The 23,281-nt window shown below is 50.1% G+C and overlaps 9 protein-coding genes across 9 annotated transcripts; 3 read left to right on the plus strand and 6 right to left on the minus strand.

Moving 5' to 3' along the window:
• Nucleotides 1-364: 364 nt before the first annotated feature.
• On the minus strand, nucleotides 365-1,523 carry Z518_01597 (uncharacterized protein; the record flags this gene model as incomplete). Its single annotated transcript, XM_013422196.1, has 4 exons — nucleotides 365-670; nucleotides 728-931; nucleotides 984-1,287; nucleotides 1,342-1,523. 4 exons carry the CDS (start codon nucleotides 1,521-1,523, stop codon nucleotides 365-367), a joined length of 996 nt encoding a protein of 331 aa, XP_013277650.1.
• A 1,707-nt stretch (nucleotides 1,524-3,230) lies between these two features.
• On the plus strand, nucleotides 3,231-4,105 carry Z518_01598 (uncharacterized protein; the record flags this gene model as incomplete). The annotated part of the gene is made up of 2 exons (XM_013422197.1): nucleotides 3,231-3,380; nucleotides 3,437-4,105. 2 exons carry the CDS (start codon nucleotides 3,231-3,233, stop codon nucleotides 4,103-4,105), a joined length of 819 nt encoding a protein of 272 aa, XP_013277651.1.
• Nucleotides 4,106-7,007: 2,902 nt separating this feature from the next.
• Nucleotides 7,008-8,085, minus strand: Z518_01599 (uncharacterized protein; the record flags this gene model as incomplete). The annotated part of the gene is made up of 4 exons (XM_013422198.1): nucleotides 7,008-7,517; nucleotides 7,571-7,693; nucleotides 7,742-7,897; nucleotides 7,951-8,085. 4 exons carry the CDS (start codon nucleotides 8,083-8,085, stop codon nucleotides 7,008-7,010), a joined length of 924 nt encoding a protein of 307 aa, XP_013277652.1.
• Nucleotides 8,086-9,550: 1,465 nt separating this feature from the next.
• On the minus strand, nucleotides 9,551-10,273 carry Z518_01600 (uncharacterized protein; the record flags this gene model as incomplete). Its single annotated transcript, XM_013422199.1, has 1 exon — nucleotides 9,551-10,273. The coding sequence occupies one exon, from the start codon at nucleotides 10,271-10,273 to the stop codon at nucleotides 9,551-9,553; it is 723 nt and encodes a 240-aa protein (XP_013277653.1).
• Nucleotides 10,274-11,264: 991 nt separating this feature from the next.
• Z518_01601 (uncharacterized protein) lies at nucleotides 11,265-12,979 on the plus strand (the record flags this gene model as incomplete). Its single annotated transcript, XM_013422200.1, has 2 exons — nucleotides 11,265-11,940; nucleotides 12,030-12,979. 2 exons carry the CDS (start codon nucleotides 11,265-11,267, stop codon nucleotides 12,977-12,979), a joined length of 1,626 nt encoding a protein of 541 aa, XP_013277654.1.
• A 1,009-nt stretch (nucleotides 12,980-13,988) lies between these two features.
• Z518_01602 (uncharacterized protein) lies at nucleotides 13,989-15,403 on the minus strand (the record flags this gene model as incomplete). The annotated part of the gene is made up of 2 exons (XM_013422201.1): nucleotides 13,989-14,660; nucleotides 14,855-15,403. The coding sequence occupies 2 exons, from the start codon at nucleotides 15,401-15,403 to the stop codon at nucleotides 13,989-13,991; spliced, it is 1,221 nt and encodes a 406-aa protein (XP_013277655.1).
• Nucleotides 15,404-15,876: 473 nt separating this feature from the next.
• Nucleotides 15,877-17,076, minus strand: Z518_01603 (uncharacterized protein; the record flags this gene model as incomplete). Its single annotated transcript, XM_013422202.1, has 2 exons — nucleotides 15,877-16,632; nucleotides 16,681-17,076. The coding sequence occupies 2 exons, from the start codon at nucleotides 17,074-17,076 to the stop codon at nucleotides 15,877-15,879; spliced, it is 1,152 nt and encodes a 383-aa protein (XP_013277656.1).
• Nucleotides 17,077-18,692: 1,616 nt separating this feature from the next.
• On the minus strand, nucleotides 18,693-21,159 carry Z518_01604 (homoaconitase, mitochondrial; the record flags this gene model as incomplete). The annotated part of the gene is made up of 2 exons (XM_013422203.1): nucleotides 18,693-21,104; nucleotides 21,157-21,159. 2 exons carry the CDS (start codon nucleotides 21,157-21,159, stop codon nucleotides 18,693-18,695), a joined length of 2,415 nt encoding a protein of 804 aa, XP_013277657.1.
• A 1,102-nt stretch (nucleotides 21,160-22,261) lies between these two features.
• Nucleotides 22,262-22,975, plus strand: Z518_01605 (uncharacterized protein; the record flags this gene model as incomplete). The annotated part of the gene is made up of 3 exons (XM_013422204.1): nucleotides 22,262-22,560; nucleotides 22,620-22,778; nucleotides 22,858-22,975. 3 exons carry the CDS (start codon nucleotides 22,262-22,264, stop codon nucleotides 22,973-22,975), a joined length of 576 nt encoding a protein of 191 aa, XP_013277658.1.
• Between the last annotated feature and the right edge of the window lie 306 nt (nucleotides 22,976-23,281).

Genomic DNA, 23,281 nt, shown 5'->3' on the forward strand with positions numbered 1-23,281 from the left:
TACTGATACTTAATCCTTTTTGTTACAAAATCCCGTCGAAATCACCGTGACCAAAGGCAAACATTCCTTCCGGTACGCCCTTCCTTTCCCGGAAAAGCAAGCTATTAGGAAAAATGAACTTCCTCCTTGGGGTGGTAGAGATATTATTATTGGTTTTAGAAGATACAGCCATCTAGGCAAGAAGCATATTTTGTCGGGGCTGATCTATCAACCTCCTTGTCTGTTTCGATACTTCAGCTCCAGCGCCACCCCTGAAGGTGGAAAAGCAATCAAGCCTTCCAGTCTCCCTAAGAGCATGCCTTGCCAACAGAATATCGACTCCTTCATCATTGCTTGACCGGTTGGGCAGTTCGCCTCGGTGCGTTTAAGCGGCAGCAACTTCCTCAGTAGTACCATTGGTACCATTCTCAATACCCGCCTCAGCACCATCCTCCTTTCCGGGGCTGTCGATGGCAACCTTGACTGCGATCTCACGGCCCTCGATCTGCTTGCCATTCATCTCCTCCACCGCCTTCTTCTGCAACTCTTCCGAACCAAGAGTGACAAAGCCAAAGCCACGACCCTTGCGAGGCTCGTTGCGGGCCTGAAGCTTCTTGACCATGAAGCGAGGAATAGGGCGAAGAGCGATCTTAGCGGAGCTGGGTTCGTACGCGGCGAAGAGTTCCTTCAGCTAGAGGCCATGTTAGCGCCCACGTAACTCTCTCTCTATAGACTGAGTTGTCCTTACCTTGTCCTCGCTAAGATCGTATGGCAAGTTGGCAACCATGACCTTGGTCGTGGATGGGATACCGTCCTCCGGTGGTCCACGTTGCTTCGGAGGACGAGGAGGACGGGTCTTAGAATCAGTCTTATGAGCGTCCTTGTTGGCGTCGGTAGTGGCGTCGGTCAAAGGAAGGGTGTTCTCCGCAGTTTCAGTGGTAGGAGCAGCGTCCTGCCATGTGTTAATAGTCAGTGTGCAAATAGAGATGCATTGTGCAACATACGGTGGTTCTGGCACCTCCACGAGCACGACCACCACGGCCGCGACCGCGACCACCACGACCACGTCCAGGAGTTCTCTTGCGCTCACCACCTTCGGCACCTTCGGCACCTTCAGTTGCACCCTCAGGAGTGGCTGCAGTCTGATCAGGCTTGCGAGCAAGTTGAACAGAGACCTTGCGCTCCAGAATGTCCTGGCCAGAGAGATTTTGAATGGCCTTCTCCGCCTCTTCCGAAGTTTTCAGATCGACGAAGGCGTAACCGACCGGACGGTTGGTTCGAGGGTTCACGGGAATGGAAGTTGACTCGCTGGGATAATAAGCCGTGATGAAAGGAACCGATTGGAAAAGAGTGGCAACTTACACATCGTAGCCTGAAAAGAACTGCTTGAGTTCCGCCTCAGTTGTCGCATAAGCGAGATTTCCGATGTACAATCGACGACCTTCGGCAGCAGAAGCAAGAACGGCATCATTGTTTGCCGCAGAGGGCTCCTCGATGCTGGCGTTCTTGAGGTTCTCGGCGAGGTTGTCGACGGCAGAAGACATTGTGGCTGAGGCACAAGTGGATGTGTTGACGGGACGGAAGATGGACTTGTGAAATGTAAATAACTCAGGTAGCTAGAGGCTGCCTTGGGAAATCGGTTGGATGAGGGGTTGAAAGGGTAGCTGGGTGCCCTAGATTCAAAGGTTGGACGGAGGATGAGGTCGGGTTGTGATCAGATTGAAGAATGGTTTGATTGATGGGAAAACAAAAGAGAAGGGAAGAGATTCCAAAGGGGTGTTTTTGCAGGCTGAGAAAATAATTTAGTTGGCTGTCATTTTGGTCGGGCACTTGAAGGCAGTAGCGGTGGGCGAGTTTTAGCGGCTGGGGGAGGACGAATGGATGGTGACAGCAGGACGGCGGCTACCCGGATTGGGCGGCGCTAAGGGATATTAACTGTTGGGGCACAAGAGCCCGTGAAAAAGGCCAACTTCTGAACGGTAGTCAGCTGGGCCAAGAGAAACGTGAACGAAGGGATACAATGCATGGCGCTAGTACCGTTTTACGCTAAGTATCAGGACCTCTTGCCCGGTGCGGCCTTAGCCCTCTCCGCATTGGGTAAGCGAGAGAGTTGATACATGCTATTTCGTGCATGCGGGCGACTTGTACCTGGCAGACGCCCCTCTGCTACGGAGGATGCTTGTACGCCAATCAATACATACCAATTGTTTCTGTCGTTGTTATAGCCTCACTATGGACAATCGATTTTGTGTGGTATGAATGATTTGTCCGCCGATGACTATTTGACAAACGGGCGCCTGAGAAAATGGCAAGATAAATGAATGACTGTTACGTGGCATCATCCAACAAACTTTCAGCCTTACTGTACCATCTCAACCAGGCAAGGCAAACTGGGTATGCAAGCGGCGGGGGAAAAAGTATGTCAGCCTTGTCATGCTCTTCAATTGAGCTGGATGCCTGACTGAATGCCCGTGCGCATGACGGGTACGATATTCAGGCGATACTTCAATCATTGATCGCATTGCGTGCCAAACGAGGCAATCCACGGCGAGAAACTGGCGAACCTCGCAAGCTGAGGGGATATGTAGTCTCCCACCAGCTGCCACCATGCCAATTTATCATTATCGTATTGTATGCTGAATTCGGGCACCGTGGCATCCGTCCCGCACTCGCCAACGAATGATCCTGAGCCACAACTAAACCATCGCAAGAGACTGCAGGACAGAGATCATTTGTGGCCAAATGAAACAGAGATGTTCACGGCAAAAATGATCCTGCCCATTTGAAATACATGCCAGGCTACCGGGCTTGCAATGTATCGACATACCAGCCTTACCACCCTTGCTGGTGGCTAACCGCGCCACCCTGCGGCTGAGCTTCTGCGCGTACCAATCTCAGGTCCCCATACCTTAAGGTCAACTTTGCAACGGGTCCTGGTAAGTTATCCAACAACTTGTCTCCTCTTCCCCGTGCTTTTTTCCTTCTGGCTTCGTTCTTTCTCTATCTTTGTACAGTATTCCGTCATCATTCATTTAACTCGCACTTATCGTTCCTTCTCCTACAGTCCTGCTATTCGCTCAATCCTTCGCACATAAAACCTCACTACTCCTTATCGTCCCCCCCGTACTGCAAGTGACACAGTCAGCCCTCCGGTTCACAAACCTCCTGTGCCCGATCATCTGGTGTCGGACTCGGATTCCTTGAAAGACCGTATCTTTCTCTTCCTTCCTGGACATACACACACATCGAGAATGCGTCTTCAATTGGACAAATTTGGCCAAATTAAGAACTGGATTCATATAGGCCAGGCAATTGTGCTATTTCTTGCCTGGGTCCTCACAATAGCCGTTTTCACCAAAGATGGAAGCACTGACGGTCGAGTGGGCTGGTACTTTGGGCTGGTACGTCCATACGCCCACTCAGCACCGACCGTCTACGTTCAACTAACGCAGTGCAGTGCTGGCTCACCATCCCTATTTTAATCTACCTGACTATGGTCCCCATGTGGTCCCGCGCCCGACGCTTTGCAAATGTCTACGCTTTTGCCTCTCTTGACGGTCTCTCTGTGATTTTATGGCTCAGTGCTTGGGCGGCCGTCGCCTCATACGTGTCCTCGGGCAAAGGGAAAGGCGACAAAGAAGATGCATCAGGCTGTGACAATTTCAAATACGGCAGTGCCAGCCGCTGCCAGCTCAGCGAAGCGATCATCGCATTCGGCGTCATTGAGATGCTCCTGTTTGTCGCCACGGCTTTCATCTCGTTCCGTGCGGTCATGAACTTCAAGCGAACGGGCATGATGCCTTCACCTCCGGTCGATCACACGAGTGGGAAAGCCAGTGACTTCTCGGCTCAGACTCAAGATGACTTCTCGAGTAGTATGCGGGCGGATGAGGACTTTGACGAGGAGCAACACCATGCAGGCAGACAGGATTATGCGTACCAGAAGCCGGCATACGACGATGAATATGCCCCGATTCACCAGACCGACCATGATGATATCACACAAATGCCGGCTGTCCAGCCCCAAAGTCCATTGAATCACAGCGGTCTCGGCATCCATGACTATGATACAAGCTACAACGGCGCGTATGGCGGTCAAGGTGGCCGGGATGCTTCAGGACGATAACGAATTTCGTTTGACGATGTTCCTCAATTCCGATTCCCTCTTGTCTAAAAGATGAAGTTTCAATCCAGCACAAACTGATATACATTGAAGAGTCATGGTTGTATACTACACCACCTGGTTTTCGCTCTGCGTTCTCGAGCGTTTCAAGCGGTTTTTGTCCTCGTGGTGTTTGAAATTTGGATATCGATCGAATGGGTTAGATGGAAGAATTCCAAGCGAAAACCTGTGCTGTATACAATGAGCAGCGGACGAGTTGTGTTGGCCGGTCCTTAGGTCCTTGATTCTGGCGTACTTATGATGGTATAGACATGGAACCTCGGCGTCTTTCTCTGCACAGATACCATATCTGGAACCTGGGGTTATTGATACCCAGACAAAATCAAAACATATGCATGGGTTATATATGTCCATGTCGAAATGGACTGTTCTATTTACCCGCCGTTGTAGCCTGCGAAGATAGAGAGCGATCGCTGATCAAAGATATCATGTCTTGAGGAGAGGAATATGCCATTGGATCGCTGGAATCTAGATCCAGTAGAATGATGTAATTGATACAAAGCTGATATACATCATACAGGCGCGGCTCACCTTGACTGATCACTCCTCTCTGTTCTTTCCCGATGCCCGCTTTGATTTGCCTACCACTTTTCCTGCCATTCATTTGAACGTGTACAACTTCGGCCTGGTTCAAAATAATACCATTCATCCACACCATCCCCGTCTTTGTTCTGAAGTAGGATTGTGGGCCACTTCAACATCGGCATCAACATTAGCATCACTCTCAATATCAGGCGCAGGCTTGGGTTGGTTCAAATGTTGTGGCTGTTTCTGTTGTTGGTTCTGCGGTGACTGCTGATCCAGGTCCCCGAGCTCCTTTGCACACGGCTACTAATCCTCGGCAAAGAGGACACGAGAATTTTCTCGTCATCAGATAAGTGCACAGGCAAGATGTGTGGAAGGGTTGTCTGCAATAGGGGGGAAAGACATGGGGCTTGGGTCCTTGTCCGTGGCCTTTGCCATAGTCATTCCCGCCATGTTTTGCGTCTTGATCATCTTCTACATCTGGATCTTCGTTAATCATCGCTGTGCAAATGGGACAGATACTACCTTCTGGTTGAGGGACTGGAGCGTGCTTTGGATCGGCAGCCTGCATAGCTACGAGTGAAGTCAAGATCATGCCGTGGATATTCAGTTTTCGGTCGACTCTGTTCAGCTCAGGAGATAAGAATGTCGTTCGGTTCGGAGTTTCATCAAAGTCGCGCCCAGCACAAGCGACCCCCAGCAAGTGTCGACCTCGATCTTGTCCAGTTGATTTTCAATAACGCGAAAGCCTTTCTTTTACAGCCACGATGCGAGTCCCGATGTTAGCGAGATCAATGATCCATGATGACTCTGAGGGGTTAAGACAAATGATCACCTGTCTGGGGTAAGTGTGAAATGTTGTTCCGTATTGCTCTCTAGTTCCTTGCCGTATACACTTAATAGATAGTTGAGGGAGTGATACCGGTGTCTGGTCGTTTCTTTCTCGAACAGGCTTAGCTTGACATTGATGTCGCGACTTCCAGGAGGTTTTAGAAAACCGTTGTTGGTAGTTCCTGGATATTCGGAGTTGTTCCTACCTATGCTGCCTTGCGATGTCGCAGAAGCAATGGTCGATTTCGATTCACGCCATACCACCACCACGGGGTTGCTACGAGGCTGTGAATGAAGCATTTGTCCTTTATATAACGCTCAAGGTAACTGTAATGCCGATATCGATTTCCTATCAACAAGGAGGTTAGATAGTACTGTAGATAGCCAAAGCCTGACTGATGGGACTGACTGAACCATTGATTTTGTGGACTCGGGGCTGTGCGAGGGTGCAACTTCCAAAACCAATTTCGCCCCCGGGAGAGGAATTTAATTGGTCATTTCCGGAAATGATGCTAGATTGAATTCCTCAAACAGGTGAGATGGCATAATCACAATGTGACCATGGTAAGTGTTCATGGACCATGTTGTCAGTCAGCATGAGTACTATCCAAACAGTCCTTTCCGTACCCGTTAGTTGAGTGGGATTTCTCTGTGGATCACATCATCAATTCTGAGGAACAGTAAAAAAACTGGATTCATTGTTGATTTCAATCCTCTCCGAATTTCTCCTGCTATGTATGTCCCAAGCCTGACTCCCAGCTTCCCAATCGTACATACTACTTTATCATTTCTCACCCGATTTGAGCTCCAGCTCTAGTACATGATGCCGTGTGTGGTGTGCCTAGGACGAGATATCCCGTGTCCCGTGTCATGAGCCCCTTCTTTATTCAATGACCTCTCGTCTTTCTCCGAAAAATTCGGCGTCACAAAAACAAAGTGTGTCAACCCTCAAGCACTGCAATTGTCGAATGGCGTGTGCTGTCCTGTGGTCTTTGGAGTCGAAGGGAGGGAGAAGAATAGAAAGGGTTATTCCAGTCCTTAACCGCTCAAATTTCCGTTGAAATGATCAGATTTCGGTAGAGTTGAACTGTCCTCATACCATTTCGTCTCTCTTGGCTTGCGCCTTGACGCCTGTAACAGGTCTCGGATAAATCCACACCGTTCGGTCGTAGCCCAAATGAAAAAAGATTGCACAAAAAGTCCCATGCCAGTCCGTATAGTTTTCCAACCTGAAGGATATGGAAAGCTTAGCGGATCTGAAAGACATGGCCCAGCGTCGCTTCTAGCTCTGTTCCAGAACATTTGATGCCAAAAGCTGGAACAATGTTGCCCCGCTGAATTCAGAAAAGGATGATGTGCACAGAAGAGAAGTAAAAGTGTCGTCAAAAAAGGTCATTAAGGATACGCTGAAGGCCTTGATGGTGGCCTGTCATTTTCATACCCATGGTCTCCTGCATAGATGTTTTCTGAAAGTTCAATGTGCATGATCTCATAAGAGGATCAAGTAATTGCTCGGGGCAATACCCGTCTCCCCGTTTTCTTTCTTAGCCTGCCACCATCTGCCGCTGACATCAGAAACTTCGAGAATTTCGTGTTTGCTGAAGCTGATTTCATTGGCGTCATCGGGGTTGGCCTCATAGCTGTAGATGGCTTTGGCACGGTAGGGATATTCGGTGGGTGGACTGACTTCCTGTGCGGGGGTAGGTGCGCTACTCGTATTGGCGGCTGGTTGTGCTGAGGCCCGAGCCGCCGCCGCTCCTCCTGCAGGTCCGCCTGGGTATCCCGAAACAGGAGAAGAGGTTTCAAAGCCATTCAATTGTGCCGACGTGTACATTTGCGGGGGCTGAGCAGAAGCTGTGGTCTGCGGACGGTCGTATATATTGGTCATGCTTTGTGCAGGGCCACGGAAATCGTTGCGGCCTTTGTGAAGGGCGAACTGGTCAATGAATTGGCGAGGGGTTGAGGAGGGTGTAGAACCAAAATAAAAGATCCAGATGATCTACCAAATATCAGCTTTGCCCCCAAATTCATAATGTGTCGGCAAACACGTACCGCAACCATTGAGAGCAAGATGTGACCGGCTGCGGCAGCTTCCTTGGCACCTTCAGGCTGATAGACGAGGTTGTTCACTGAAGAGGTTGTCATAACAAGACCAGCCCCAAGATAGCCAACAACCTGACTACATTAGCAAACGTCCTACTCCCACACACACAACTCACTCACCGCAACATTGTAGTTGCTTGCAGAATTGGTCGCGAAGACAAAGGTGACGCCAACAATGCAGCAAAGCATGTAGGCCACGGCCCACCAGGCATATTTAGGGAAGGTGTCCTGCACATTGGCAATGATAGAGGAAATAAATGCGATCAACCATGCGAGCTGTAGTACAATTAGCCTTGTTCTTGTATATAGCAGACTCGAGAGGCCCATACGATAGAGACAGAGACCGTAGCCAAGGCGAAGGGATCGCCCACAATGAGACCGAAATCAATCATGGCTCCTCTTCGAGTTTCCAACATATTGTGCTTCTTCAACGAGGGAGAATGGAGAGATCCGTATGAGGGCATGAAGGGTCCAAAGTCGCTGAGGTGTCTTCTTTCAATTGGAATGCCAATACTACGGAATCGACGTGAAAAGGAGGTCGAGAGAATGAATCTCAGGTCGAAGTTTCAGGCGCAGGCTGGTTTATTGAGGACCGGGCGCAAGAGGCGGGCTGTGTCGATGCGTGACTTGGATGGTGTGTGCCCCCGGTTTTGTCGAGGGCTCGAGGGCAGTGCTTGTGGGTGGTATGATAGACACAGTCAGGAACCAGCGACAACACTCGCCGATCAGAGACGAATAATTTGGGAAAGAAAAGGACAAAGAAAGGGTAACGACTGGTAGAGGGTGGAAAAGTTGGCTAGACAGAAGAAAGTCGATGTTGAAATGTGAAAAGTGGTGCCTGAACGAGTGACTGAATTATGGTGGTGGTTGAGAAGGCAGACAGGTTCTCAAAGCAGTGGTTTGAGGAACGATGGATCGAGGTCAGGAGGAGAAATTGGAGAGGTGGAAAGGGAAAGGGAGGGCGGAAGCCCTCTCTGCTCGCTTGGGGCTTTGGGGTGCGCGGGTGTCCAAAGACCAGCTGAAAACCGCCTAGCCAGCCTCGGTCCCGGTCTTCTTCTCCCGTCAAGACAAGCCTTCAACAGGCCCCCTGCAACAAGTGGTTTCACCTCTACCAAATTGAGCCAGAGTCAATCATCCACCGTCTCTGAATTTGCGATTGACAAATCCATTGTCTTCTACCCTGTTTCGTCTCAAATTTCTGCCCTTGATCAATGAAGCTTCGTCCCTATACTCCTCACAGCTGTGTGGTTGCCCCAGCTGCACACGCCACGCACTCATACAAGCGGCTCGTGGTACGGTGGACTCATTAAACTACCGTTGTACATGGGCCAAAGTCACCACCTCGTAAGAAGAAAAAGATAAGAAAATATCCCACCCTTTTTGTCATTGGGTTGACCTTGATACAACTTCTGACGCACCGAAGGGCGACCGGCTTGACACCCGGATGCCCTCTTTTCCGCGTGCGCAATCCTCTCGAAATGAAGCTGGGGCGAACATCCTTGACGTGACGATTGGATGAGATGCAAGGCACTCCCCTGGCGCTGGATGATCCATCGGTCTCGACCAATCCTGACAACTCCACATTTTGCCCCTTGCACCGCCACAGGTCTCCTCTTTCCCGCAATTCCTGATTAGTTTGAACAAGCCAAATCGATTAATGGGATCGCCTTCTCTTGTCGACTGAGTACAGGCTTCAAGTGGCTTCTCTGTCCAACTATCGTTGACGACGAGAACGAATATATAAGATGTGCCGTTGTCATATCACCCAATATTTGCCTCCGACAAAATGCCCTTGATGTAACCGGACGACGTACATCCGCTGCAATTGCTGATCCAAATATCAATCGTGGATGACGTGCGTGCGTCTGTCATATCGATCCGAATCGTATCATCGTCGACCAGGACACGAGGCCCCTGCTCCAGGCTTTTTCAGAGGTATCCTTGTTCTTCTTTTGCTCGTCTCTCGAAACGAATGACACTTCTCTCGACTTGCGTAATCCTCCTTTCCCAGTTCTCCCACAAATCGCCCATCCCGATGACTCCAGTCTTCACCCACCAATCCAAGCATCTTGCACTGCGCTCTCGAAGCTCACGGACCTCATCTTGTATATGTTGTTCATCTTCTTGGCATTTATCCAGTCTAGGGATTAAAGATATCAATTTCACGCTCTGTTCTCCCCGAGGAACTTGTAGTGTTTGTAGGGAAGACAATCTTGATGCGGTCTCGGGGAATAAGGTCGCATGTGAGAGCACAATAGAGGCGAGCGTGCTCAAATCTTCCGATTTGGGTATTGCTGAAGTGGTTGTTACGGAAGCGAACAGGTCCGGGAACATAGTATCTAAGGCCTTCATCAGCTGGACGTCAGAGAGATGTGATGTCTTCAGGATGCTTCGCCCACATAGTCGGTCTAGGTCGCGTACAACTGTCCCGGCAGGACCATTCACCTTCTTCAATTTACCCAGTTCAGCCTCTAGAGCATCCAGTTTCGCCCAAACCGTCTCCCTACTATGTGCGGGTTTGGTGGTGGGATGCGGAACACCATCTTCATTGCTTGAACCGGTGAGTAAGAATTCTAATCGATGAAGACGCGTTTCGAGAAGAGCAAGCGTAGCACGAGCAGTAATCTCAGGGTCATTCGCATCTGTTGCCATTTTAGAGCGTTCCCTGACTGAGTGTTGATGTTGCATTCAACCCGCTGGCTCGTGAAGAAAATCCAAAAGGACGCACCCGGTGCTGGCAGCACGTGTTACCGGTGTCTGCACCCAGCCTCGAGTTTCAATTGGGTTCAGCGGCAGCGTTACCGAGGCCCAATGCAGTCCGGCGTATGTTTGTCTCACTCTGGTAAATATCCATTCCTTCTTCTGACGAACAATAGACATTCCAACTCGGTGGCTGGGCCTCCCAAGCTTCTACTCCATTCTCCCCACCTCCATTTCGAACCCTGATTTGATCAAAAATGCCACCAGCTTCCGTTAAGCGAGATCCTTTTTTTGTGCGTGGCAGGAAGTCCACTCTCTTCACCAATGATCGTTGTCACGCCCATATGGCTCCTGCCCTCCTTGCAGCCCGCAAGCAAAAACGCGCATCATCGGGCGAAATATTGTCGTGTCAAGCGAGCGAAACTACCCAGACAGGTACGGACCAACGGGGTACGGGACACGGCTAAAGGACAGTGAAGAGATGGGTCGCATTGTTATCCATTGAGCATCATCGTCTTTTCACGAGGTCTAGAGTCTGAAGCAATTGTTCGGGGCTAGTGAACCTGGACCATGACCTCGTCCAACGTCCCAGGAAAGGATCCTGGTTAAGGCTGCCCAATCAAGAGCTAGCCCAGCGTCTTGCTAACTTCATCTTTCCCAGCCGTTGTATATTGCAAGATCCAGCGAGCACACCATCATGAGAAGATGGTTGAGCGCCTAATTAGCCATGCTCTCGACCGGATCTCCCGGTTCTTGAACATGGGATGTTTCTTCTGGCATCTTGTCCAGGCTGTCAAAAGACTTCCAGTCGAACTATTTCCACTCTTCTTATTTCAATCTCTGTCCTACGCCCTTTCACTCATCATTACACAGTCTCTTCTTATTCTTGGTCATCGATGTGATGCTGTCGGGTCATCAGTTCCAGGGTTGTAAAACCTGCACCATGGCACCACCGGATTCCCAACGCTGGACTTACACCGACTACGTATGCTTTTTACGCAGCCATGGGTTTCACAACCTCGCCTGTCTCGACGAATTTCTTCAATGGGGTGTTGAAGCTAATCGCATCCCCACCGTGCAACGACCTCAACGTGCCACAGCCATCTTGTTGGAGTTTGGAACATCAAGTTTCAGAACTTCTGATCTCACAGACACCACGAAACTGAGAGTTCTGTTGAAAGAATGGACAAGGAAATCTCCCGGAACCCCCCCTCCTGCTCAGCCTGCTCAGCCTGCATCTGGTGCTCAAGGACGTATCATCATGGTCAATAACATCAATCCTGAGATGGTCGATACCCTGGGTGCGCTGCTGAACATCGAGCCAGCATTCTTTGCTTTGCATATTGCTGATCATGGCATTGGAGGCTCTGGGGACGTCAGCACAGCATCACCACTAGCTTCTGCAAACTTACGCCATCAAAAGCAATTCTTCACCATTGAGTACCCCTGTACATTCGTCACCACAAATTGTGGAAAAGATGTCGACATCGACAAGCTCTACTGCAAAGGAAATTACCGTCGAAGGGTGGAGGTGTGTTCAAAACATGGGAAACAAAAAGTCGCCCTTGCTCGTCGCAAGATTTCATTTTACATGAAGAAGTCCCTTGATCCGTGGTTATGTAAGTCTCCCCAAAATTCAGTCGTCATTATGAGGCAGCGCCACTTGCTCAGGATCCCAACTTTCTGAAACATACTAAGTTTCCACCAGGTGTCGTCCTCGTCGATCCACCCATTTCTTTCTTCACCATCGGAGCTGAATCAACGTTTGGAGCATATTCTCCGACACAACGCCTGGACGTCACTGGGTATCAAGGAGGGTATCTCGATTTCCTTGAAGCCCGACGACCTCCGAGCAAAGATGAGCACGACTACCGTGATTGCGGAGCAAAAGCAATGTGTCCGAACCCATTCGATGACCTATGTCGACACTGGCAGATAATGGCTCGTGATGGCGTCCTCAATCCATCCGAACGAGATATGGTCAACATCATGCGACCGGCTTTCCAAATCGCTGCGAGTGAATGTACCAATTTCTTCGACTACATCCGAGCGACGCTAGAAAGCCAACCTATCTCTACGGCGCTAGCGTCGGATCCTACCAAGACCAAAAGAATTCTTGACAAATGCGTGTCCCTCGACTCGATGCTCAGTCGGTACAAACCGATCCTGTCGCGGATCAAGTCTTTTGTCTCCACAGACACGAACCTGAATGACGACTACAGAAGCCTCCTAATCGATCTCCACCACTATCGCGCCGAATGCGATTCGCAAATGCAACACATCCTCGCCGTTTCTCAATGTCAAGACACCGCATGTTTAACCTCGATTGAATCCGAATCCGTCAGACAAGCAGACTACTCGCGGTATCTGACAATTATTGCCCTGATATACGTTCCCTTCGCCCTCGCCTGCGCCATCTTCAGTCTGCCGCATCAGTTCGCCCCGGCGGCGCACTACCTTTACGGTTTCCTGCCCGCAACCGCCGGAGTGACGATTCTATTTCTCCTGCTTGTGCTGCCTGAGGCGCGGGATCCACTACCGAGTATCAAGGCTGCTTTCTGCGGCAAGTTGACACGGAAGAAACTGCTAGCGAAGCCCAGTAGCAACCGCAGTGTAAAGTCGATGGGAAGTGAGAAGAAATTCGTTGAGGATGTATAGTCAGGTGGTCGGTCCCGGTCTTTTCTTGCCTCGAGGCAAGGGAACTTATGCGACTTCTGAGCGAACGGAGAATAAATGAAAGGATGATCACCTTATCCAGATCATCGAACCAGATTCCGGAAGTGAGAACCATCCACGCACCCACGCGCCCACGCACCGAGTCAAGGTCATGGGGACACCAGAGCTAGTTGTTCAATTGTGACAAATAAGCCAACTGACCTCTCCCCAGCGAGTGGGCGGTGGAACCCGGCTTCTGATACAACGGACAACGAGGATGGCTTCAAGTGTCGACCCGACTTCCTTGAATCCTTCACGACTGTACGACGCCGAGTTCAAGCGGATGGGGGCAAGTTCCATGTTGCTCATCGTCTCATATTTGAATTCGAGGAATTAAGAGAAGCAGCACCAGTTGGAGTCACGCCTCGTGACCGCAGAAGATCAGAGATTCAATGCTCGTCCTGAGAACTTGTTGTGAAATGGAATGAACGGAATGAATGACACGATGAAATGAAGGGATAAGGGAAGAGGGAATTGGAACGGGATGGAGCATTTTAAGAAATATGTATCTTACTCCTATGAAGGGATCCAGGCCAGGATACATATTACAATCAAATTGAAATTAATGGAATTCTATGATCAAGAGGCCCATGATATTCCGAAGCCTCAGGAGAGAGGCTTTATACTTGCCATTCCTACCGTTTCCTTAATGTTTACGTTGCATTTTTCCACAATAATTTACTTAGCTATATGAAGTAGATGTATTTGTACACATTTGTTTGCAAGACACTTGTCTCAATCCCAATCATGCGAGACAGATCAGAGGATCGATCCGCCAATGCTCTTCTTTTGTAAAATGCATCGGTGCATGCCTTGCTAAGATACCCCCAGGGACCTACAGATAGGCAACAACGACAGGAGAAAGAGGATGTCCCATGCGAATGGTAGTCTTATCATCTCCCTCACTCACCCGGGCTCACTCTCCCTTCATCGTGAAAAAAAAAACAATATTTTAAACCTGCACATCGGTCGGGATCTTGACATGGCCCTTCTTCCTATGTTGACTGGGCACACCGTAACGTATACCAGGACTGCGTGTGCCACGACCATCGAGACCGGTTCCCCTCCTCGTCGCCATGACTTCAGTGACGACAAATTGCCATCTACCGTTGTCGATACGAGTTTTCTTGCTCTCCTCGGCAGCAGTTTGACGCTCCCTAGCATCTTTCCTCTTCTCTTCGTCTTCCTGGAGGCGCTGCAAATATCGCGCGTGGACCTCAGTGTTGCTAAAGGACTTGCTTTGCTTGTCTTTCTCGTACGCGATTAGGTGCGGATGGGGGATACGTGAGTCGGCGGGTTTCAAGATTGGGTGTTGGTGGCCTGGCTTGCCTACGTACTCGGGCTTGGTGTCCTGCCAGGGTTCTTGGGCTGGTTTGCCGCCTTGTCCGATGTCCTGGTCATCTGGGAGACGGGGGGCACCGCTGAAGACGCGCCCGGCGTCGGTACGGTTGAATGCTCGAGATTCAGAGGCTGGATAGAAAATTTGGGGGTACGTGAAAGGATGTTGGTCGAGGTCGTTGATGGATTCATGCGGTTCCATGGGTTTGCGTGTCATGGGGTTCATTCGATTCACGGGGACCATGGAGTGGATGGCTCGGGCATAGGGGAGAGCAAGTTGTTTTCCCTAGGGCAAATTCCAGTCAGATTGATGGTTTTGCAAACATGTAACGTCGGATGCGTAGAGAGAGTATTGATCTTTGTCAGAGAGTTGTAATTTGTTTGTTTAGATCACCACGCTTGGGAGTCTGGAAGACTAATCGATTGGGTTGCTCATCACGCGAGGGAAAAGAGGAAAGAGAGGGAAATCTTTCCACATACCTCTGCCTTCATCCTCCTCTCGACCTCCACAAGTCTGACGACCGCAGCTACTCTGCGCATGTCCACGCCCATCTCAACCGAGACTTGTCGGACAGATTTTCCAACCTCTTGAACTCGACGCCATATCTCTTCTCGCAGCTCGTCTGACAATATACTTTGGGAAATAAAATGCTTATTAAGAGGGAAGGGCCGCAAGTCGTCTTCGGTCTCCCTAGGGACTTTGGGCTCTTCGGTAGCGGCTTCGAGAGCCTTTTCATCTTCTGTAAGTGGTGCATTAGACGGGTTTGGAGACTGGCTTGAAGGGCTGTCGCCCCCTCGAAGTAGTTGGCCTTTGCGATTGTATGCAGAGAGATAATTAGTGGAACCGGGTAAAGGATGTCGGAAATTTTCACCCGGGCCCTGAAGCCAGAGCAGAAATTGGGATCGTTGCCTCGTATGAGGAGCCGGAGTCGAGGAGAACAAGCGGTTCAGACATGATTTGCAATGGGTATGGACAGATGGCGCTGGCAACGCAATTGATGCGGCGGACGGTGGTATCCGTGGAGGCATATCGCCCAAAAAAGGCGTGATGAACAAGTCAGTGTCGATAACTGTTATCGTATCATGGCAGAGGATTTTCAATCGCAGAGGGAGTTTGGAAGGAGAATGAGAAATACTCAAAATGTCACCACGGGGGGAAAGCCATCGAACACAGAATTGCAAGAGCTAAAAAGCACCGTTCGGCAAAATTGCCATCTTTACTAACTGGTCACGAGCAAAGCAATCATGGAAGATTCATATGATAATTTCCAAATTCGAGTATTGATACTATATGCAATCATCCTCTTTGATGTCGGTACAGAACAGAATAGATCGAGTGTCTAAATGTCATCTCGCATATACATCGTCACCGCTGACGCTTTTGATGTCTCATTCCCAAAAAGGCCGCCCAAATGTTTTGCGCTAAAACCACTGTCGAAAACGCTAGAACGCTGCAATAAATGACAATGGAAATTTAGGAAATTTAAACGATCGTGGGTCAATCATGAAAGCAAGACATCTGTCCCTGAAAAGGTTGCAGATCCAGACCACATCCCTCGAACTAAGGGAAGACTGACTTCGGAAATCGGTTGGCCCGTTGAAGCGGCCACAGTTTCGGCTTGCTTCTTAATGGTGGGATCGTTGTTGACGGTCATATGACCATGAAAGACAATGAGACCGCCACCCTTGATGATATCCAAACCACCAGGACCAACCAAGTCAGCATCACTAGTGACGAGAAGAGGTCGGCCGGATTTCGTATAAGGACCCCGGATATTGGTGGCTGTGGCATAGGATACATCGTACTTTGGTGTTGTGAAGCAATTGCTGCTGAAGAAGAGGAAGTAAATCCCTTCATCGGAACGGTGGAGAGAAGGAGCTTCGATCAGAGGTCCATCAAGGTCGTCTCGATCGAGTATCTGAACAGCGTCGCCGACCAGCGAGACACCGTCAGGTCCGACTTCTTGAAGCACGAGAGGAGTAGGGACAATGGGAGCCACCGTGTTACCACAGCTACCGCCGTGCCCGATGGAGTTGCCGTCGACCTTGTACACGACATACCGCTTGTTTGTAGAGGAGTCGTGGAATCCATCAGGGTCAATGGCACCGCCTTTCGCGTTGGGATCAGGGCAAGCAAAAGGTTGATCCAGGGGGACATATGGTCCCAGGACGGTCTTGGAGGTAGCAGCACCCACACAGTGATGTAAAGGACTAGATGATAGTTCGTCAGAATAGTAAAGAACGAATGAGCCATCATCCTATTATACGTCAGTCATGATATCTCGGACAAGGATTGGCTTGCTTACAAGTTGAACAACATCCGGAGCCCATACACGGGCACCAGTTTCCCATGCGGCGACTTGGGGCAAAGCGTCATAATGATCCATCATTGCCCACGTCTGATTGTCGGTAGAAGTAGCCACTTGAACATGGATCATTTCACCACCCACACCTTTGTTGTTGGTCGCAAAGGCATAAGAGACGCCATCAACGTAAATGATCGCCGGATCAGGAAAGTTAACTTCGACAAGGGGTCCTAATACGGACGCGAATGGGTCCGATGATGAATCTGATAGGGCGGTGGACTGTGGTGCAGGTTGTGGGACAGGCTGTGGCGATCGAATGACTGTGTCACGAGGCATCAATGGTCCCAGGGAAGTAACGGCTGACGAGGCCAACAAATAAGCAGGAATGGCAACCATGGTGAGTATAATCTTTGCGCGTAAAGAAAGTGGGAAGAAGCGACTGTCTTTCTGAAGTGACGAAGCGTTTGATAAAGGCGAAATGATCGACTCTTTCGAGGGAATGTGTGAGGAAGAGTATGTAACAAAGCCCTGACGGGGGCGACTAGAGCGAGGGAGCAACGGCTGCTTTTCTGAGCATTCCGCACGAAGCGCCATGGTTGCGAGAGGTTCTCGTGTGGATATTATAAGTCGGAAAGGGGTGGATCTGAAGGTGTCTTTGTCGCGCCAGATGGTAAGGCTCTGGACTACCACCACTTGTCGCGGGCGCAGGGAGTCAGGGGTTGAACCTAAGGTTTCTTGGACAGGTTGGCTTGGAAGGGGCAGTGAAGCAGAATAGGATGGTGTGGTAGACAGGAGTGACTGTTTGCCGCAATGCGAGTGGTCAAAAGAGGTAAAAGTGTGAGAGAGTTTCTGACAGGATGGGAGCTATTCTGACACTTCTAGCACCATGGTCGCGGTCGAGGTGAAAGTAGTGGTAGAGGTACACCCGCACGGTTGACGGACAGAAGTGGCGTGTAACAGAGGAGGATGTAGGCGCGCGGATTCTGGAAAAATAGAAAAAGCCGGCAATCAGGCCGAGGTCAGCGATCTAGCGTGCTAGCGCGAAATAAGGGGTTATTCTGGACTGCTGAGGGCTATTTTCGAGAGGTCTGCTGCAACTGCGAGTGGTGTTCGATGTGTGTTTTGGGTTCTGTTGCCTATCTCACATCCGCTGGCTGGCGGCACAGCCCCCCCTTCTTCCCTTGGCAGGGAGCGGAAGATGAGTACACGTGATCACATGTTCCCCTTGCCGAATTGCAGTTCGCGTTGGCTCATGCCAAGCTCATGCCAAGCACCATTTATCATTTCTTAGGCGTAGCCTGATTTCTATCCTCCCATGCACGCGCCAGAACGTCCCCCCTTCTGCTTTTCGCTGGTAAGCTGGCAGCTGATAGCCAGAGATCTCGGCGCTGTCATTGCTAGCATAGCTATTGAACCCTACACACATACCCAAACGGACATGGAAATCAGTTAGACTTCCTTCGTGGCTGACCCCCCTTTTTCTCTGTTGCATTCCCACTCGTCTACACATGCTACCACCTAAATTTTTGCGGCTTTTTTTCTTCTCCCAAATCCCTCAGTGTCACTTCAGAACTGCGACTTGACCAATCCTCTTTTCGAAATCAAAGATCGGTCTCGGCAACCTTGTCTGTTACTCTCCGCACCAATGACCTCTGGCTAGGGACAACTTGAAATCCCATAGTCACTTTAAGTCGTGGTCATCGCTCACGTCCATTGTTTACGTGTTTCCACGCAATCTGCGGACTGGGCTCGCGGACAAGCCATCTCTGCGAGATGTAAATTACCCAATCCCGACCCAGTGAGTTATCTCACCACTCGTGTCGGATTGTCGTAATGGTGCAGGTTGTTCAACTTGGATGGTATCGGAAGCTGGTCAACGCTTTCATCGCTTATAAATGTTGTACACAAGAATCCCGTACACAGAGAAAGCCTTTATTCGAGGTGTGCATATCAGCAGATATGAGCAGATTCTGCTGACATGCACAAAGGTCCCAACTTCCGCTTGTCATAGCTCACGCTGCGGCAATCTCTTTCTGTACCCATTTTTCAAGACCGCCTTTGGCAATGATTTCCTGTACATTCGGTGGTAGCTCTCCTACCTTTTCGGTCCATTTCTTCCCGTTCAGGCCCTCTGTAACTTCGATTTGAGATTTCTTGACATCCCAAACCAAAGTCCAACCAGTCCGACGAGAAAGTTGCTTTTCAAGTGGCTGTGTTGGTGCAGAGAGAGGTGCGTCGAGGCTCTGTTGATTCTCTTTGTGGCCAACAGGCTCTGTGATTTGCTTTTCCGTCGTTGATTTTGAGGATTCCGAGAAAGTCTCGCGCAGTCGTTGGATCAATTTAGGTACCTCGAGACCCATCAAGGCATTGTTAATACTATTTCGCGAAAAAATGTTGCCGAAGCTGCCAGCAACCACCAGAGGGATCTTCTTCGCCAGGATGGCAGTCGCCGCTTGTTCTCGAGAACTGCCGCACCCAAAGTTGAAGCCCGAGACCAGGATGTCTCCAGGTTTGACGATCGAGGAAAACTTGGGATCATAGTTCTCCATACATACCTCGGCCATCTTTTCAACAGACACACTGTCCTGATAAGTGTATTTTCCTGGATAGATCCCGTCCGTGTTGATGTTGTCGGCATCACAGAAAACGATCTCTCCTTCTACTCGCTCAGGAAATCCCGGGTAAACTTCAGTCGGGCCTGTCACGCTCTCGCTCGAGTCGTTTCCCTCTCCAAAGGTTTCTTCGGCTGATTCAATCATGCTGTCCAACTGGTCGATAATCTTCTGGAATGCCTCATCTGCAGTGATCATTCGGTCTTCTTCTTTGATGCCATCGCCTTCACCCCGAATGACACCAGACCATCCTTCGGGCTTTTCGTACCAACCTGGACCACTAATTTTGCCGCTGAGGGCACTAGCAGCGACAACTTCGGGGCTGGCGAGGTATGCTTTTGCGTCGGTGCTCCCCATGCGACCTTTGAAGTTCCTGTTCGTTGCGCTGATTCCTACTTCGCCGGGTTCAAGCAGGCCGGTTCCCAATCCGATACAAGGTCCGCATCCTGCAGGAAGGGTAACGGCACCAGCGTCGATGAGGGTCTGCCAATCACCCGCATCCTCAGCTATCTGTTGTTCGGGCAGCGATGCCGCCGCAATATAGAACTTGACGCCTCCGGCAATCTTGGGGACTTTACCACCGTTCCTTTCTGCCTCGTCCTTGAAAACTTTAGCAGCGGCGGCAAGATCAGAAGCACGTGAATTTGTGCAAGAAACGAGGTAAGCTTTGTCTACTTTGATGCCCTGGTCCTCCAGCACGTTCAATGGTGTCGCCACCTTGACTGAGTTTGGTCCGGAAACGTACGGCGAAAGGGTATTGAGGTCGAGGTGAAGATATTTTGCATATCGAACCCCCTTATCGGCTGCAAGTGGAGTTTCAAATAGTTGATCCAGTCTAGGATGAGAAAATCGTTCATTTCCTGCCCTGCGTTCCGACGTGTCCAGAGCCGACATTGTAGCTTTTGCCCGAAGCCAGCCTTGGAGAACTCCGTCGACAGGAAACAGCCCCGTAAGAGCGCCCCATTCAGTCGTCATGTTTGCGATTGTGAGCCGAGCATCAATCGGTAAGCTTCGAAGAGTCTCTTCCGAACCGGTGAATTCGATTGCGTGATTGAGGACGTCGTCCTTGTCGAACAAACCACAAAGAGCTATGATCACATCTTTCCCAGTGACACCTTTGGGTAGGACGCCTGTAAACGTAACCTTGGCAACTGGAGGGATTTGCCACCAAGTCCTTCCAGTAGCCCAGATGCTGGCAGCGTCCGTCCTGACTACAGGGGTCCCAAGGCAGCCGATACCACCATACATATTGGTATGACTGTCGCTGGCAACAACCAACGTTCCAGGCCACGCATAACCTTCTTCGACCATAATTTGATGCCCAATGCCTCGCCCAGCTGGGTAGAAGTCCACCCCTTGTTTCTTTGCAAACTCTTCAATTTGTCGGTATTTCGTCAAGTTCTTCTCCGACTTATTTTGCACATCGTGGTCAAGTGTCATGACGATTTGCTTAGGATCATTCAACTTGGACGCGCCTATTGACATGAATTTCAAGGCGACCGGCCATGAATTGTCATGCGTCATACAGTGATGCGGTGCTATCGTGACATAGTCGCCTGACTTCACATATTTGTCTTTTGCTAACCCAACGGCATATTGCTGAACGATCTTCTCCGTGAGGGTTTGGGGAATTCTAGGGGAGGTCTTCAACGATGAGAGAATAGCAGCAGCTTGGGGATCCTCGAGTTGTGCGTGAAAAACATCTTGAGACCGTTGTGCAGTCCCGCGAAAGCTGCGAATCTGATGCCATGGCCAACGAAAGGAAAGATTGCTGGCTCGAATTGCGCCAGCACTAGGAATCCGCTGCGAGAACTATGGCAATGTTACCATTTTTATGTTTGGACGTGGAATTTTGTATACCAACCATTGTGCGAGCAGTTCCAGAAGAGGCGATACCAATGAGGCACGCGAGCGATAGCTTTGTTTGAGTATTTCAATTCGCAAACATGTCGCTGTTCGTACAGAGCAAGAGTCAACTGTCTCTAGGAATGAACGTGCAGGAGGTCTCCACTCAAAGCTAGCGTCCACGATTTGCAAGAAAATACAAGGCAAAAGGAGTCTATCGAAAGCCTCGGCGAGCAAACCTCCAATTACTACGACCGAGCTCCGATTGGTGGGGCAAAACTCTGATGTGGAGTATTTGCGTCTCAATGGCAATATCAAAAATCACTCCGTCGTACATAACCTCGGCAGGATCAAACGGTGGACATCCGACCAGTTCCCCCCATAGAGTAGCCTGGGGCCGTAAAGTAATCAAGGCTCTGGACGAGTTTATAATGTTCGGTTATTGCCCTTCTTTGGTTCAGACGGTAGGAAGCCTGACCAGTTGGCTTTTCTTTCACTAATTTTGCTTTGAGATACTTCAAAGTTGTTGCAGTGTGCGCTGAGAAAGAGAACTAAGTGTTGCATCATCATAGAGAGCTCGGCGTCCCGTTTCCCAGGGACTACAAAATAGACAGACGAAGCTTTCTTAATAAACTTCCCACGAACGAGTACAGTTCACCTTCATCATGGTCTCGGACAAAAAGAGTGTGGCCTTATTGGCCATGACACACTCCAGGTCCATCGAAAAGAAGGAAAAGGTCAGGCCCACCCTCCTATTCCTTGCAGCTATCATCCTTGTGATGGAACTCGAACGGTTATGCCCCGGGGGATGTTATACGGGATGACGCTAGGGCTAGGCTGTTGAGAATCCTGGTGTGATACTATGCGTCTCTCTTCAGATAACTGCCCGATCCGCAGCTGAGTCTTTCCATGACCCCAAAAGAGAGGAGCAACTTGAAGATCGAGACAAAATCATTTCGAAACGGCATCGAGAATACCTTTTCCAATTGACCTTCCAATGCCTCGCTGACAATCTCCCACCGCAGGTCCTCAAAGCCCTTGCAACATTAACCCCCTTCTTCCGCCGCCCAAGCATCCAATGCACAGCCTGCACGACCTTCACCCCTGCGACCCGCAAGGGCGCAATGCTAGGCATGGTTCCCCCCTCCGAGCGCGACACCATGATCGGGCGTATGGAAATCTACACAGAGTCATCCGCGCTCGCCACCGTACAAGCCTCGTCCGAGTACAAAGAGTACTTCGACCTCGTGGAGCGCGAAAGCCTGTATGCCACCAACGAGGATCTGGCAGCCTGGTATCCGACCGCGGGATTTGTGGCGCGGAAAGGCGAAAAGGAGACGCCTCGCGCTGGCATCGTCATGCTTGCCAAGTTCGTGTGTAAAGATGGCGAAGACATGAGGGAGAAATTGGTTGATGTCCTCGGGTAAATTCCTCCCTTTTCCCATGCTAGTCAGGCCAAATTGATTCTGATGTTTCGACCAGCAAGTTCTGCGACTGGGTCGAAGCTAACGAAGCCGGCACGCTGACGTACTGTGTAATGACGCGACCCAAGGCACCTAACGAGGTCCTGCTTTTCGAACGCTACCTCAATCTCCAAGCCCTCGGTGTGCATGGAAAGACCAAAGAGTTCAAGGCAATGTTGTAAGTCTGTCTGATGTCCTTTGGGGTTTTACATCTGTGCTGTGTGGACAAAATTCTATCAACTAACCTTCCCGAACAGCAAGGGCACGGGCCCTTTCATCCAGGGTAGGAAGACGGTACTCAGCGAGTGGGTGGAACAGGATGGCTCGTTTGTTTCGAATACACCCGGCGGCGCGGGTGTACAAACGAAGCTCTGAACCACCTTTACCTCAAATTTAACTCAGATATGACCGGGGGGGTGGGGGGACTTAGGGTTAGTGTCTGTAAAAATGACAGGTACTCATCTCGTGCCCTGGAGTCCTCACTATATACGTAAGAGTCTACGGAAACATATGCGGAAGGCAACACCAACGATAACTCCGATATGCGAATGGATGGTGCTACCATCATTCAAAAAGCAAAGAACAAGACACGAATCCAACATTTCGAATAATTTATATATTCCAATGTATCAGAGACAGGAGGCTCGCCTCCAAGCTGTGGTAAGCTTGCAGTATCTTATC

The sequence above is a fragment of the Rhinocladiella mackenziei genome, assembly GCF_000835555.1.
Source record: "Rhinocladiella mackenziei CBS 650.93 unplaced genomic scaffold supercont1.1, whole genome shotgun sequence".
In the NCBI taxonomy this organism is placed as follows: Eukaryota; Fungi; Ascomycota; class Eurotiomycetes; order Chaetothyriales; family Herpotrichiellaceae; genus Rhinocladiella; species Rhinocladiella mackenziei.